The following is a 16992-nucleotide window of genomic DNA, read 5'->3' on the forward strand; positions in this document are numbered from 1 at the left end:
TTCAGGCATGTTTGAGATGTGTATCAAAGGTTCTTGTAGTCATGAAGCAGAATGAGACCTGAATTGAATTGAGATGCTCAGATTATAACTTCAAACAAAAGACTCATTTTTGGACGAGTCAAGAAGAAAGAGAACGGCTAAATGAAAATATCACTCAAGTCCTCATGCAACACAGTATGAATGCCACCATGTTAATGCCCATGAACCAGCCCAACCCTCCTTTGCGTTCACCCGTCTAATATAATCAAACTGTGGAAGCACAACATTTCATCAGACAAGGTCAAAAATATTTTCACTGACATTTGCATTTGCATGGTTCCCATAACAACCATTCTAATTTCGTCATCCTCCAGCTGGCCCCTTCCAGAGTTCATTGATCCACCTGACTCAGCGGTAGAACATGACAAGAGCTGCATTTCATTAATCCTTCCATATACAAAGCTAAAACAAATCCTATGGCTCATACCTAATTAGCATGTTTATTTGATTGATTGATTAGTTTATTAAAGTGTCATACACACAAGGTGCCCAGCCCACAAGGACTTATATGACACAACCAATTAGCTACATGGGTTGTACAACATCATAAAAAAGAAAAAGATGAATCCTTTTTCCTCATGCTTCACAAATGAAGGGATGCAATATGGAAACTACCCTTTCTAAAACATAGTCCAAGTTTTTCCTAATTATCAAGCCAAAAGAAATTCATAACGACAGAAGTCATTTTGCTATACAAAACATTTCTTAGATCAATAATATGCTGGACAGCAGAACATAAAATTAATCTCATTCTCAGTTTCTCCCAAATCACAAAGTAGACATGTTTTTTTCGTCTTCAGGAGTATTACTTAACCTGCCTGTTTCAATGGCTACTGGTAATGCACCTGACCTTGACTGTGCACAGAGATCTTTATATTGTTCTACACCTTACATTCAAAATCCCACACCAAAGTGGATAAAAGTTGTGCTGAATTCCATTGCTGCTTACATTTCCACTCAAGGCATTCCCGTTATACAGAGATAGTAGAATAAGGGGACGTTTTCACATCATCAAAAGAAGCAAAGTGACTTAATGATATGCAATGCAATGGAAAGAAAGTGCTCAGAGCAAGAAAAATAATTCCTCTCAACTAAAGGTAAAACAAAACAAAACAATAACCCCAGAAAGATCATGATTAGTTAAAGGCTTGACACCTCACCTTGGTACAACACAAACTCACCTTTATCCTCACCCTCATCCGGCTCTGCCTGATTAAGGCTTGTGTGACTGAACACACAGATTGCATCCTCAGTTGCCAGCAGGATGAGAAGCATGAGAGATGCATCAGTTAGTGATGCATCCTCCTGATGGATCACTCCTATGAATCAGCAACAATAACACTATACAACATAGTGCCTTATGGCTTCCTGGCCCCCACTCTGCCTTCAGCTGGCTTACTACAGGCATCTCCTGTTAATTAACACGTTTCATAGACTGAAGACTATTATATCTGTAACACAGAATGGGCAGAACTAGCTTGGATGGTTCACATTTGTACGTTTTACTTAACTATTAATATTCTTTTACTCAGTCTACATAAATCATTGCCAGTAATCACTAAAAAAAAATGCTGTTTTAATGCCACTGTGATAATGCAAATATGGCTCAATTATTCAAGAATAATTCAATCATGGACATGAGACAGGCACAGTTTCATCACTTTATTAATGAGTTTAATTATTTATACCAACAAACAAAAACAGTCTCTCTCCCTCCATCCCTCTCTCTCCATCATCTCCTTTATACAACCGTTCTGTTCCCAACAATGACGTTTTTACCCTCGGACAAGGGTGATAAAAGAGCAGGATCACAACAAATTAAAACCAACACATGACAGAAAAGGGGGGGGCGGGGGGGGGGGGCATTAAAAGAACACATTTAAGTCAGCTCTTCATTTTAGGAAAAAGTCAGGAGTACAGAGAATTTATGTCCATGGTCTGCCAGCACGCATACAAACACACATACATTCCCTACAGATGCGCTCAAGAAACTCACTCACCCAGCATACACTCTGTAAAGCATACACACTGACGTAACAGGTTAGCCCCGCTACACTCATACTACACACAGGAAGCAAAACAGGAGACAGTTGGACACAGGAGATGGTACACATCATTGGACAGATACATTTTCCCCCTTTTCCTCCACACCCACCCAGAGACAGCAATATCGCCAGGCCACACACACATAGGCTGATCTGTGTTCACTCCCAACACCTCAACCCTATAGACCCGGAGGCATGTAACATTCCCTTCACATTGAAGTTCAATGGAAAACTGTAGTTCCACCTATTGGCTAGCATGTGTACCTGCATACATACAAGACCACTGATTGGAAAGCGCACTCCAATGTCTGGATCAAAGTACAGTATCTTGGATGTTAAATCATTTGCATGTGACATTGTTGGACTTGAAACAAAAAAAAAAAGAAAAAAAAAGGGAGAAGCACAAACCCCTTATTCTTACCACCCCGGTGGAGAACAAAGACCCCCCCCCCCACCCCAAAAAACACAGTACAATAAATAAAAGAATCATGACAACATTTATGGGGGAAAAGGGAAAGGCAAGAAGAGAGAAATGGAGGGAGAGAGAATAAAAATGAAACATTTTGTTCTGTTTTTCCCCTCCTGAACCAGGGACTGAAATGAAATCGTATTTACAGACTGAGACTGAGGATAAACAGCCCGGTCGCTGCTGCGCCGGCTCCTGTCTACTAGAGAAAAAAAAAATGAAATTACAAGAACAACAATATAATAACAATAATAACAAAAATAACAAAATAAAATAAAAGGTACTTGATATTTACAGTTTAGCAGTGAGAAAAAGAGAGGGAAAGGGGGAGAGAGAAGGCAGAGGGATGAGGAGAAAGGGGAATGGAAGGGCAGGCTCCAAAAGTGGTTGGGTTCTGGGGGTTTGAGCATTATTTCTGGTCAGACCATTGTTGACATCAGTGGAAGTAATCTAGTGTGGTCAACTCAGGGTGAACATGCACATCTGTGTGGTGGAAGGAAGAAAACTAGTCCATGCCAACGGTGGACCGTGAGGCTGCGCAGTCATTCAAGATCAGTACCTACCACCATTACAGGACGAGAAGAACCTGATATGAGCGCCATGAGCAGGCTGTTTGGGGTGGTGGCGGCGGCGGCGGCGGGGGATGGGTTTCCGATCAATCACTCTCACGAACGAAGAGAATTCATTCAAAGTCGACACATGCGCACCTTCCCCTGCACAAACAAGTACTGTGTATATTGGCTTCAATGGAAATGACGATGAAGAGCCAGGTGACGAGTGAAAGTAGCCAGTAGTCTCAGTGGCTGCACCCGACAAGTCATCCTTCAACATAATCATGCCGATATGAAACTGCGAACACTATAAAGGTGACATATAATTGATGAGCTGACTAGTCACCCTACAGGCTATGTCCTGGGTAACTGTATGTATGACATTTGATACACTGAGGCTTCACTTCAACAGATGCAACTAGAGCCCCACACCACCGACTCCCTCTCTGTAAGGTTGTGTTATCAGTTGGACAATATCCACAGCTAGCCCCTTTGCTTCCCCCTCTACTCCCTTTGGAGATGTGCAATACTCACTTCAGAATAACATGAAACACTGGGTTTCCAGCTAAACCAATGAAGACATGAGCGTATACTGAAGAAACCGAATGTGTGCATTCTACTCTTATAAAGCTCCCTCTCGTTCAAATAAAAGACAGTTAAGGCTCTCATATCGGAAAAGAAACAAAGACAGGTTGCATTCTACAACAGACTGCGGCTCCCTTGTTTGGATGGCCAACCATTTGTAATGAGAACATTTAAAATCACGTCTTATCTAAAATGACATGGACAAAATGGGCAAAATCAACGTGTTGCTTCCGTTTGGTATCAAATTGTGATAAAAGCAAATAAAAAAAATCCTATTCTTTTCTTCCGTTCACCGTTTCGCTGGGTGAACTGACAACACTTGAGCAGAGTTTAGAGTAGGGAGTGACAGAAAAGCCATTGGCTTCCTTCAAAGTCTGGATGATTGTCAATATCAGTCAGGCCTGAAAGGCGGCCCTCTCTCTCAACTCCGTGGCCCATCCGGACACCATTCAACGGCACCACTGCCACACATAAAATAAGCCAATGCAAATAAATAGAACATAAAGGGATAAAAGTCGACTGTCATAGATTATAATACAGAAAATCCTATTGTTAGATCCACAAATCATGTACAGCCCACCTCCTTGTCTCCCAAACACCCCAGCCTAATCCATGCTAGATTCTCTATTGCAACAGGCTAGACGAGGGCCAACCTGGGCTCACAACTGCAGCTTATATTAAGCCCAAGAATGGCTACTTTGAGTGTCCTTACAAACACCTCCACTCTCCTGAAGCCAAAAGCCACAGAATTTGCTTTATATTGGAAACAGTTAACATCCAGGGGAAATAAGCAATGTTGAGTGTTGGTGTGGGCGTGTATATATATATATTTTTTCTTTTTAAAAAGGAGTTTGGAGCCAGGAGGGGGGGGATTGAGAGGGAGAAGAGCAGAGAAGAGAAAAGGAAAGGGGGAAGACAAGAGAAAGGACAACAGAGGGATGGATGCTCAGGTGCTGTTGTTGATGGATCCAGGTGCTGAGCTGGGCTGGGCGGTACTGTCTGAGACACTGCCCTCTGCAGGGGGAGAGAGGGAGCAGACATGTCACCCACGCATACAGATTGTCTCACTGCAGGAAAGAACTCTTTTTGGATTCACTTGGTGTCTAACAGCTTGATAAAACTGACAACACAGAAAACGTGATACTGTCTGGGCACGATAGCTAAAACATCAAATAGGGCATCATTGTTAATTGCCATACATACCATGTGAGGCAGGCGACGTCTGTGCGCGAGCGTGAGGAGGAATGAGTGTGGAGTTCAACTGGGGCTGGATAGACAGCTCTGAGAGAGCAAAAAAGACAGACAAATATTTAATTCCGCACAAAAGACTATCAAGCACAAAGACATCACAAACATTTAAATGTGAGAAATTGAGGAAAAAAACAGAAAGATGGAGGCACAAACAGATCAACTGACCGACGGGGCTGAAGTTGAAGAGGAGCGGCAGGTCTCGTCCGCTGGGCAGGCGGGTGTTGGGCTGGCGCAGCTCATCAAAGAAGGCGTGGGCGCAGGCCTCCAGGGGAGACAGCCTGGTCACCGGCGTGTATTCCAACAGACGAGAGCAGAGTGAGATGGCCTCCGGCGGGGTGCGGGGCTTAAACACCTGATGGGGGAGAGGGAGGGAGAAGAGAGAATGCATGGAAATCAAAGAACTTCAGGGCTTTGTACTAGTGCTGGAGAGAGAATATCAGTCCCACCAGGAATTTGGGTTTGTGTAATTGCAAGAGTTATTCTTGCAAAAATCAAAAGGTCCAAAGATGCTCTGAGTGGAATGTTTTGAGACGATACCAAGTGCAGATTACTTTTTAAAAGAGAACACAGGTAAATACTGTAGACTTATTATGCTGTATGTTTCGGAATGTTTGCCATTTGTTTCACTTTCTTAGCAATTCTAATACTTTGAACTTATGTGTGGGTGATTGGTATTTAGCATTGATGTTCAACACTAAAGAGACTGTACCTTTGTCCAAGGGTGTGCTTTGATCTGTGGGAATTTGAACTCTGTGTAGTTGGGATTCATCTCTCGGATCTGCTCTCTTGTTGGAGTCCCCAGAACCTGCAAAGTAAGGATGGCAGGTTATTGCATGTATAATCAATATTTGTTACAAGTATAGACGTGTCTGCTTGTCCACAAAAAAGAGAGGAGGGATTTGTTACTGCAGGTCCTCACATGGATATCCGTTTCATATCAAATTTACAGCTCCTTACAGGATCCATTGTCCTTCTGGCTATGCTGCTCTCTATTTGCTCACTCCAAAATCTGGATGCAAGTACTGTATATAACCAAACTGAACATTTACACCTTACATACTGGTAATAACTGTGCAGTGGGGCTGTAAATTGTCCCTAAAAATTAAAGTTGATTATGAAATGACAGAAACGCATCAAATTTGACTTAAATTCAAATATCGGTGATAATTTACTTAATATTAACACGTGAAAGCAGGGTGCAATGAACAGACACTGCATTCTAAACAGATAGAGATTCTATACGGAGTTTGTTCACAGCATGCAGTTTTTCCATCATTCAACTTCTTGAAAGATTTGAGTTGGCGTTCTGCTGAATCTTGCCTTTTGCTGACAGGAATCCAAATATGTTCAGTTTAAAAAAACAAAACTGCTGTTTTTGCTGCATTTAACAGGGCAGGTTGGGATTCAAATTCATTATGATTTTTTGACATTCGACTGAAATTTGAATATTGAAATTCCTTCTGACAGCCACACCGTTTCCATTCCACGACTATCATATACCAAGTCTAAGCTCCCAAAACGTCCTCTAGTATTTTGTGCCATCATCCTCCACCGTTCCTAGCGCGCCCCTCTCTTTCTTACCTTGATGATCTCTACTAGCTGGTCCACGCCACTGTCCCCGGGGAAGATGGGCTGGCCCAGCAGCAGTTCAGCCAGCACGCAGCCAGCCGACCAGATGTCAATGTTGGACGTGTAGTCGGTGGCACCGAAGATGAGCTCAGGGGCACGGTAGTACCGTGAGCAGATATAGGACACGTTGGGCTCCCCGCGAACTAGCTGCTTTGCACTAGGAGAGGGTAGAAAGGAGACGAGGCAGAAGAGACAGTTGAGGAAGAGGGTGACAGTCAACATAAACCTCTCATTTCTCAGTGCATTTGTTTTCAAAACCACAGGATGCAAGCAACCAAGACAGGGAGGTAAGACATATGACAGATTTACACAGGGAAAGTCAAGACAGAGGAGACGGGTACACAAACAGACAGGCACCTAAACATACACTCTGAGACAGACACAGTCACCAGGATGGCAAGAATGATAGAGGCAGACAGACGTATCCAGAGGCACTGTCTGGTACTGACCTGCCAAAGTCACAGAGTTTGAGGATGGCCGTCTCTGGGTCCACCAGCAGGTTCTGGGGCTTGATGTCTCTGTGACACACGCCCTGGGAATGGATATAAGCCAGACTGCGGAACAGCTGGTACATGTACACCTGAGGGGGGACAGAGAGGGAAGGCGTAATGCCCGTCAGTGTTAACAATTTACATAGGATCATACAAATACTAAAGTACCTGGGAAGAAAAGCAAATGAGCAGTTGGGGAGGAGTTCTCTATTCTCGTTTTTTTTCCCTATTCTCATGTCTAGTCAGCGGATTCATGACTCACTGGAAATGTGCTAGCTATAAAGCACAACGTATTGCATTAAATTTGAAGATTATAGTGTGTAACCAGAAGCATAAATTTCATCGCAGTCTTGACTGGACCCCAAGGAGAGTGGTTACTTTGTCTGGATTCTGTTACCCAGGATTATCAAATGGCAAGATCATTTATTTTCCAAAGCCTAGAGAGTCTGCATGGATGTCTTCACGTGCCAATCAGTTTCCCATGTGCTTATTAACTGAATTTTTGGGTGCATTGTGTAGATGGGTGTTGGAAGAAGAAGCTGGGTGGTTTGTGATGCGGTCTGCAGTGGCCTGTTTTTAAAACAAAACACTGACAGCATAAGCGTGAAAAATTCTCTCTGGAAGTCCCAATGTTTGACTCCCGTGATGTTGATGTCCCCTCCTTTTCGACTCATCCTAGCAACGGTGATGTGATCATGACAACACACAAAAATCAAACAAACAAGACAAACAAAAAATGCAGGAATCATGGGGAGAAAGCGATCTGTCCTGATCTCCAAGAAACAAATAGGAGATATGCATCCAAATAAAAGTTGAAAATCACCCCCAAAATTAAAAAGCCACATTGGCACCTATTTGATGCATCTGTAGAACGCAGACAGGAAAAGCATCTTTTAATGACAAATCATCATCGCCATCACCATTATCATCATCATTATCACCCAACAGGCGGGCCACAGATTACAAAATGATTACAGACAAGATGATAGAGGGATGAGAGATGATGGTGAAAAAGGGGCAGAGAGAGAGAGAGAGAGGAGACGGGAAGAAAGAGCGAGAATGACAGACGTGACAAGAGCTTAGGACCCACGGGACAGGAGGGAAGGAAAGAAGACCCCAGACATGCTGCAATGGAACTGTGTCGCTGGAGGAAGGAAGCATGTGAGAGATGAGAGGACGAAGCAAGGGATGACAGAGGGGAGGGTGGGGAGAGAGGTGTTGGCTGAGGGCACAGCCGGTGTGTGTGTGTGTCCGTATGTGCGTGTGTGCGAGAGAGATCAGTATGCATCTCTGCACCACAGGGGAGCAGCAGGCTGAGGTGGGGAAATGGGCCATGAGACAGCTATAATGTCCTCTCTGCTGCTACAGGCATAGTAAAAACACACACACACACACACACACACACACACACACACACACACACACACACACACACACAACGAGCACCCTTTTAGACAGGCAACCAAGTGTATTGCAAACAGAGTAATTCCCATGGGACCATCTTTCCCTTTCTGCTTTCATAATCCTTAACCAGTGAGCTGTCTGTAAAAAAAAAAGCACAGGAAAATACTTGGCCCTTTATTACATCCACAGGCAATGACTGAACAAAATTTTTTTTCAGTTTCCATCGATAGCGCAAATATCAGCCATTTCCATGTCAGAGTTGTGAACTGTGACTAAAAAGTCTGATCTTTTCATATGTGTATTTACAATAGGCTACATCAAATCAGTACTGTGCAAACCTCTGCCAACACTGAATATTTCTCCAACTTGCAAAGCTGCAGCCTCCATAACAGCTTATGTTTGTTTGTTTATCGTTTGTCTGGTTTGCTTACGACAAAATAGCATGTGAACGCTATAAATGTAAAAAAACAAAACAAAAAAATACGAATACTTTTTATTTTATTCAATTATTTTCTACAACAAATGTATGCCTGTCACGGCAGACGCTGCCAGCTCATCTGAAAGCCATCCACAAGCGCAAATTGGCCAGCATCAGCCGCTCCTTCACAAGCAGTTGATGAAGAAAACAGCTACGCCTCCCATAGGGTCTGACATCTTCACACAGGCTAATTACAAAATATGTCTCCAGGCGAAAACGACTACTTATAGAGTTACTTTTACTTACCAGTGAGGTTTGTGTGGGTCTTGTCTCTCTCCCCGCAATGTATTCATGACGATGTGAAAACAATAAAGTAGCAGATTTTCTGCCTACTAGCTAAGATATTTCCCCAGTGTAAACATATGTCATACATGGAAGCTGAACTTCAAAATAAAAAGCCCCTGTACACTGCGCCTACCCGCAGCTCGTAGCCTTAGTAACAGGGGTGATTGCGGGCAGGTGTTGCAAGTACATGATGAAGAGGTGTAAACACTGACCAGTACAGTTTTTCCTTACATATAGGTTTACACTTTCCCCATCAAGGAACAACAAAACCAGGTTTTAGTTGCTTGTCAAGGGGTGAGAATGTTTTTGCTTTGCTACCCACTGGATATGGCAAAAGCATTTACATTGGGTTATTTACCCAAATAATGGACAAGGTGAGGTGGACATTCATTTTGTATTTACAAAGAATGGATGTATTGATGAAGGCCTCTTAACTAGAAGACAAACTTTTGTTGCAGTTATATCCAGAAAAGAAATACATTCACTGGGAGACACATTTTGTAATTAGATGTCAGATGTAGAGATGATATAATACTTCCATGGTCAGACCCTACAGGAGGCGTAGCATTCCATGGGTCTAACTCCTCGGGCCAACCCCACGGCAATGCCTATCTGCGATGAGACCGGTAACTTTAGAAGGCCTAAAAAAATTCTAGGGGATACACTGGAGGAGTAAAGTATCTCACCCCTGAATGACTGACTTGAATTTGCCTCTTGATGCCTGAAGCTCTGTGGCACTGTGGGGAAAACACAAGAAAGCAAACCCAGTCGTGTGTGTGGGTCTACCCACCTTAACATAGATGATGGGGATGGTGGTCTTGGCCTTGTTGAAGTGCCGAGCCACCCTGTACACCGTCTCGGGGACAAAGTCCAGCACCAGGTTCAGGTAGACTTCATCTTTCTGGACAGGAGGAACAACAGGAAGAGAACAGAGTGGTCAAAGTGGAATCTAAACCAACCCAAATCAAAACACAAGTCAATCAAGGGGGACTTGAGAGAAAGTGAATTCTAGTGCTAGTGAATTCTATGAGCGTAAACAACAAAACAAACTATAAAAAACTAGGTAGTAGTAGGTAGTAGAGTATGAATGAATACTAGACTAGACCTTGTTCTACCTGTGTGAAACAAGTCTGTGAATCATCCTTGATGCATGTGCTGTTAATTGACTGGGCGTGGAGGCATAGTTCTCCATAGTTTTTTTTAGTTTTTTTTATGTACAAGTCACTGCATACACACCTTCTCTCCGCTGGAGTAGAAGAAGTAACGTAGCCTCACAATGTTGCAGTGGTCCAATTTCCTCATGATCTGTAGTTCTCGGTTCTACAATGAGGAGAGTGAGGCAGAGAGAAGGAAAAAAGGAGACAAGGGCAGAGGGTGATGGATGTCTTTATGGAAGAACATGTCTGTAATAGCAAACTGGCATGTGGTCTTTTATTCTGTAAAATGACAAAAATGTCTTATTCTGTAAAATGATGTTCTGTAAAACGAACATTAAATTCCAATCTAGAGTGTGAAAGAGGAGTGTCATCTAAAAAAAAAGAAAAAAAGAAAGAAAATCCATTTGCTTCAATCCAAAACCACCTGTACCATTTCTTTATAATACACAATGGACAGCATTTTGTATTTTGTATTGCTGTAATAATCTAACCAAGCAAGCATGTCCAAGCGTACCTTAAACCTCTTGTCCTGCAGAACCTTCTTGATCGCCACCATCTCCTGGCTGTCGATGAGGCGGGCCTGGTAGACCACTCCAAAGGAGCCATTGCCTATCACCTTGATGTCCGTGTAGGACACTTCCTGTGGGCGATCGGGGCCCTGGCCAGGCGTGGCTACCACCGTCGTCACTTTGCCACTGTCTCCTGGTGGATGAGGGTAGCAATACACTTGGTTATAGAGATCCTGAAACCGCCACGAATACCAGCTAATATTTTACATTGTCAGAAAAACTCACTGGGGCTTTTATTCCAAAATGAGACATCCGCCATTCCATTTGAAAAAGTCAGTTTATCATCTGCATCAAACTTAAATACTGACGGAGGAATTTCACCTGGCAACATTTTTCCAAATTGAACAATTAATGCTACGGAATAAAACCCTTCACATAAGCCAATATTGAGCACTCACAATGGCAGACATACTTTTCTCTCCCTTCCACTCTCCCACCTTCACCTTCACATGAGAGACACAGTGACATAACCCCCTGCAGCTCAGCCTTTCCACAAATGTCCCCGCGGAGGGAGACACTAAACATCAACAAGCACTCCCTCCTCCTCTAAACGGTCGTGACCTCAGCGGTGGCTCCCCAGACACACTCCACTGGCTGGTAATGAGCTCCTGATACTTCCCACAACACTTTCCTCTCCTCCCCCAGGGAAAACTAGCTTACAGGCTCCATCCCAGTTCCAGCTCTGCACCTTTGCAATCTCACTCACCTCAGTATCCCCATTCCAATAATTTCTCATTCAAAACCACACACACACCCACCCGGTGGATAAGTTGAGGTACACACTTATACATCACATCACATATACTGTATGTAAGTGGATAGTAAAAGCTCTAGCGCTACAGTCAGATTAAAGACGACTTCACAGGAAGGGAGGAATGCAAGGTGTGCGTTTTAAAGTACTGGAATAGCCTCACTGTCTAGCTAATGTTTGACCTTGTGGAAAGCATGCAAAGTGAGACACTCAAGATCTAAGTGACAGTTCTAGTTATGGTCAAATAGTAGCTCGGTGTGTTGCGTGTGTACATGTGTAGGATCAAGAATGATCTGACAAATCAGCACCAGAAGCAATGACATTGGGAGGGAAGAACAGTAGAGAAGAGGCCTGTTGCCAACCGGCTTGTCAGAGCCTGTGATAAAATTGCACGGACAGTAGCACACCCAGAGTGCTACCATTTCCTAGGCTTGCTCACTTCGCCTGTCTCAACAAGACCCCTCCTGATCTCTCGTAGGTCTTTGTGCCTCCTATAGCTGGGGATACACCACACAACTTTTAAAATCCTAACAGATTATGAAAAGACTGGGCATATACACTAACCGACTGGTTTCTGCAGATTTCTTTATGACGACTGAAAATAATGGGGATCACACACTTAACGACTACACCAGATGAGGGATCACACACTACTCGACTTGTCACTGCAACTGAACCAAACTGAACGCACCAAACTCACATGAAAACATGAGCTCTCGCGGTACGCTACAAGATGCTGGTAGCAAAGCAAACACGGGGATACAGCATAGATATAAATTCACATTATACATTTTTATGGGTACTAGAGCTTGCTGTTGTTGTTGCGCCACCATCTGCGTGGAATAAAGGAAGAAAAAGAGGGCAAAACAGTCTGTGTATTTTTTGGCTATTCTATTTTCTTTCCAGAAACAGAAAATTAAAAATTAAAAACGAATGATGATTTACATTTCAAAATCCAAAAATGGAAAAGGAAAGTATACAAGGCATTGTCTGTGTTCCTGGTGAGAAACGGCAGAGACAACATTTACAAAGGACTTGATTTCCCTCTTCTCCTTTGTAAAACAGAAAATAAACTAACAAAAATATTAAAAAGCCCATTTTGGGATTGCAACCTGAATATAGAGCTGTGCGTCTTTCAGCACCACCAAGGCCTGGAAAGCGGAACGGAGAGAGAGAAGAGAGTCTTCCCTGTATTTTTTTCCTGTGTGCCTTGGTACCAGAAAGATTGGTAGGCCTATCTATAAATTTATTGTATGAAGAATTAGTTGATTGCTCCTTGGTGTGTGCTAAACACCGTATTGGCTTGTTATGGCATAGCTTCTTAGTTTTTCATTGGCTATTGACGGGATCCATTCGCATTTGAGTTGTTGACGAGTATACACTACCCGACGGCGTCCAGATTCCGCTTGTAAAAATCAAACATGTTTGATATAATCGTAGTGGCTCCAACTCACGTCGGGAGGCAAGAGATTAGAGTCTTTTCCCCTCATACACTTAGAGATTTTCTGTGCCAAGGGCCACGCCGACTGCCCCAAAATCTGCAGACTAGCGCAGACCAGGACAGACTCTGTCCGATTGTGAATCCTGGCTAAAATCAGTTATCGGTAAAAATAGTTGTCTAATGTATCCCCAGCTTAATTCAGCTGCAGACTTATATCTTTCAATACCACAGACTATACATCTCAAAATGGAGGCAGATGACGAGGCATTAAGGTCTTTCCTACAGCCTGACAAATAATGAAGGTACAACTGTTGCTTCGCTAAGTGCTTCTTCTCTGTATGAATACAGCTGCTTGAATTATAACACTGTGTGCTTTAATAAATTGGGAACACTACTATCTCCAGGTGGTTCTTAATGACTAACGAGAACCATATACTTGTATGTTTCAGTAATATGCCGGCCAAAACTTTTTCAAACTTAGCCTATATGATTGATCTAGATCACGTCTCTGCCCTCAAACTAAAATATTCAGCTTTCTGAGGTCAGTCACTGTGAGGTTCTTGCAAGTTCCTATACTGTAGCTCAACAATACACTGTTCTGTACGCTGCCTGTTAGCATCACTTTCACACTCTTTTTAAACAAGTTGAGTCAGAGGGGAGAACATTAAATATGGAGCAGCCGTGGCATGATAGTCCCTTGAATAATGAATGCAAAGATGAGCACTCTGGCCAGCTGTCAGTGAATAGCTTTGGTTTCTGTGGAAGTTAATGCAAGCCTGATGAGTAAGACAAAAGAGTAAGGGGGGAGTGACTTTCATCACACCCAGACCTTTGATCAATTAGCTAGGTGGCTAGGCTTATTTCTAAATATAAAACGTCAGTACACTCATTACTTGATAAAATAATCAGCAATCGCATGATACTCTGCATTTCCTATTACCAAGTTAGTGGCCTCTAGTAATTATTGCCGATATTGTCTGGAGATGGATTTATTCGAAGTGTGGCTATGAGAATGAATCACCCCTAAGCTATTGGTGCTGGGCCTCTTAATCCATAATACATGTTTTTCAGGCTCCCTCCCCCAATGTCTACAATAATTAAAAGAGAGTACACTGCAGGCCATGTATCTGGCAATGAATTGATCACAAATACAAACCAACACCAACTTTAGGCTAACTAAAACAAATATAAGCTATCCTAGACTAATATAAACCAACATTTAAATTAATAAATCTGTTTGGCCAAGTCATGACACACCTGACAACAATTTCACCTGGGGCTATACATTAAAAGCTGGAAAACAACTTGTCAACTCACAGTGTGGCCACGATGCCAAGATGCAATTAACTACACTGGCCTGTTTTGTACAACACTGTGCTGTCTCACATTTACAACTCTTGATCTCTGCTTTACACCTCACTCGTATACAAGTTAAGTGCTACTTCTAGCAGCCTTGAACACTGGTGCTAGCCCTTTTGTTTGGGTTTCTGCAAGGTCCAGACACCTCTGAGGCAGGAACAATGCTTTCACAGCGAGGCACACCCTTGTAGGAAGACTGAGAGCAAGAAAAAAACAAGTCAACTTGCATTCAAAAACAATAAGTGAGAGAACCTGAGACAAGCAAGCTAATGAAGATCTGCTGATTGGCTACATGTACTAAATTCAGCAAACACTGAAGGCACAGCAGGCAGAGCCAAACTTAGACTTCTAAACATGTTCTTTGTCAATCATTTCACCTATTCCAATCATTGTCCCATAGGCCCAAATAATTCCTGGTTTTCTTTGCCACTTTTAAAACGCTGGCGCACTTCAGTCAGGCTTACATGTTGGTGACAAACTATATTTAACACAGGTATTATCAGCTATGGTCTCTCCAAGTCTGACCTTGTGAACACCTCTGTCCATCCCTACAGATCTTCAGCCAGCTGCCACCTCTGCATAGCTGCACTACCCCTGGGCATTCTGCAAGTTCTTGTCATCACACCAACACAACCAGCTGGAAGGCCTGTTGGCAAACTGCTGTTTCCAGGAGTGAATACTTTACATCAAACCAACCATCAACCTCAGCACAGATAGCATAGGTCGGTGGTGTAATCTACCTGAAGGGATAATGGCTTCCTGTAAGGCTTACAGAAATGTATTTTAGTTCAGATCCCGGCTACCTGGGTGCTTGTATTGTTGACTAGAGCAATGTATAAGGAACAAACCACATAAAGATGTCTCCAGATGCATGCTTCCATTGAGCTAGCATATCCTCACTTTACCTGGGAGTAAGTCATTTATATAAATGTATATCTGATATAGATGGGTTTCTTTACTTGACCAACTGTCTATACTTATCTATGCATGCATATATGACATCTGGGCAGTTAGCTAAATAAGGTAATGTCAGCTGACGGTTACGTTAACGTTAGCTAGTTAATGAGCAAACAAGAAAGCTGGTTGTAACTTAATTATTCAAGTTATTTCCACTCAAAATCGATTCCATGTCTAAAGACTTAAGATTAGCTAACAGGCATTCCAGGCAACCTGTACTAACGTTAGCGTAGTCCAGTTACAGCTATCGAGGCAAGATCAGACTGGACTGAGGACGACGCCTAGACCAGTTCATTTTCAGCTCACTCCTTTCCTATCGCTAGCAGGCTAGCTAGCTTCCACTTCTGACATCAACGACGAATTTATGAGAGGGCCGGCTAACTCCAACCTTATACTTAGAATCCACTATTAATGTGCAGCTAATGTTATCGCAAAATTTGGAAATATTTCCACCCAAAATGACAATGTGTTCGTTCCAAGCTTGGCACCAGAAGCTAACGTTAGCTATGCAATAAAAGCCCTTGATCGCAGAGGTTCCTTATTGAAAAACACAGCTAACGTTAGCTGGCTAGCTAGCTAAAGTTAGCAAACTAGCTAACAGCTACTGGCTAAAGGTTAGCTCCGCGATAGCAGACCAATGATCGTTAACGCTACCTCGACATTTTAAAAAAAAAAGCTGAAACATTAGTTAAATGATTACAACCCAAGATTTGATAATAACGTATACACTGAACCTATGCTAGAATTACTACATAATACTTACTGGATAGTTTCAAATTTCCGAAGCTCGTCGAGCTGCTTCCACTGGCCTGTGAAGCCCCAGTTTTTCCTGCTGAGCTTCCACCGGCTACTGCTGATCCGGCACCGGCTGCAGCGGCTCCGGGAGCTCCTGGAGGCTCAGCAAATGAGCTGGTCCTGGGCCGCCCGCTGCCGCTCATATTTGTGTGAACTAAAGCCGGGGCAGGGGGAAGTGATCGTTATAAAGAGCCAAGAAGGCACAGGCTTAAGCTATATGTATATATTTAATATTCGATATAAATAAAACTACACTTACAGCGTTTTGTATAGGTTGCCCGTCTCCCCCTTTCTTCCTCTGTGGAACAGTGATGGTGGGGGGACTGGGGAGTTGACGCACAACAACGTAAAGCTCGTGTTGATTCATGGGAAACTGAGTTTTTACCTACCAGCACTATGGCATGCCTCCCTAAAAAGTAGTGAATGGAAAACCAGCAGGCCTATAATGGAATAAACATAATAATGAGTGTTTTATATCTGACTGATAAATATGGTCCATGTTATTATGAGGTCAGTGTATATAAGGTAACTTTTCTGCACGTAAATTTTAACGTACGTTTAAAACACTCAACCTCTAAATGGCCACAAATGCAAGTAAGGATATGAGGGCTGAGAAAATTGTCGAAGAAATCCCTTAAAGCGCACGGTATAACTCAAAACTACATTCATTTATCAAATCCCAAAACTCAATTGCACAACCAAGTGTACAACAGTTAAGGAACTCCAGCACTCGACAAAA

At 42.8% G+C, this 16992-nt stretch overlaps 1 protein-coding gene across 1 annotated transcript; it reads right to left on the bottom strand.

Annotated features, from left to right (window-relative positions):
• Positions 1-1687: 1687 nt before the first annotated feature.
• gsk3ab (glycogen synthase kinase 3 alpha b) lies at positions 1688-16584 on the bottom strand. Its single transcript, XM_071541219.1, has 11 exons — positions 16513-16584; positions 16222-16407; positions 10896-11083; positions 10461-10544; positions 10015-10125; positions 7016-7146; positions 6519-6723; positions 5647-5742; positions 5103-5289; positions 4890-4967; positions 1688-4700 (listed from the first exon to the last, which is right to left on the bottom strand). Exons 2-11 carry the CDS (start codon positions 16394-16396, stop codon positions 4633-4635), a joined length of 1323 nt encoding a protein of 440 aa, XP_071397320.1. The 5' UTR covers positions 16397-16407; positions 16513-16584; the 3' UTR covers positions 1688-4632.
• Positions 16585-16992: the final 408 nt, after the last annotated feature.

Source organism: Centroberyx affinis, unplaced genomic scaffold (genome assembly GCF_046629955.1).
Source record: "Centroberyx affinis isolate AG114_WGS23_722 - 3 ecotype Tasmania unplaced genomic scaffold, CSIRO-AGI_Caff_v1 ptg003837l_1, whole genome shotgun sequence".
In the NCBI taxonomy this organism is placed as follows: domain Eukaryota; kingdom Metazoa; phylum Chordata; class Actinopteri; order Beryciformes; family Berycidae; genus Centroberyx; species Centroberyx affinis.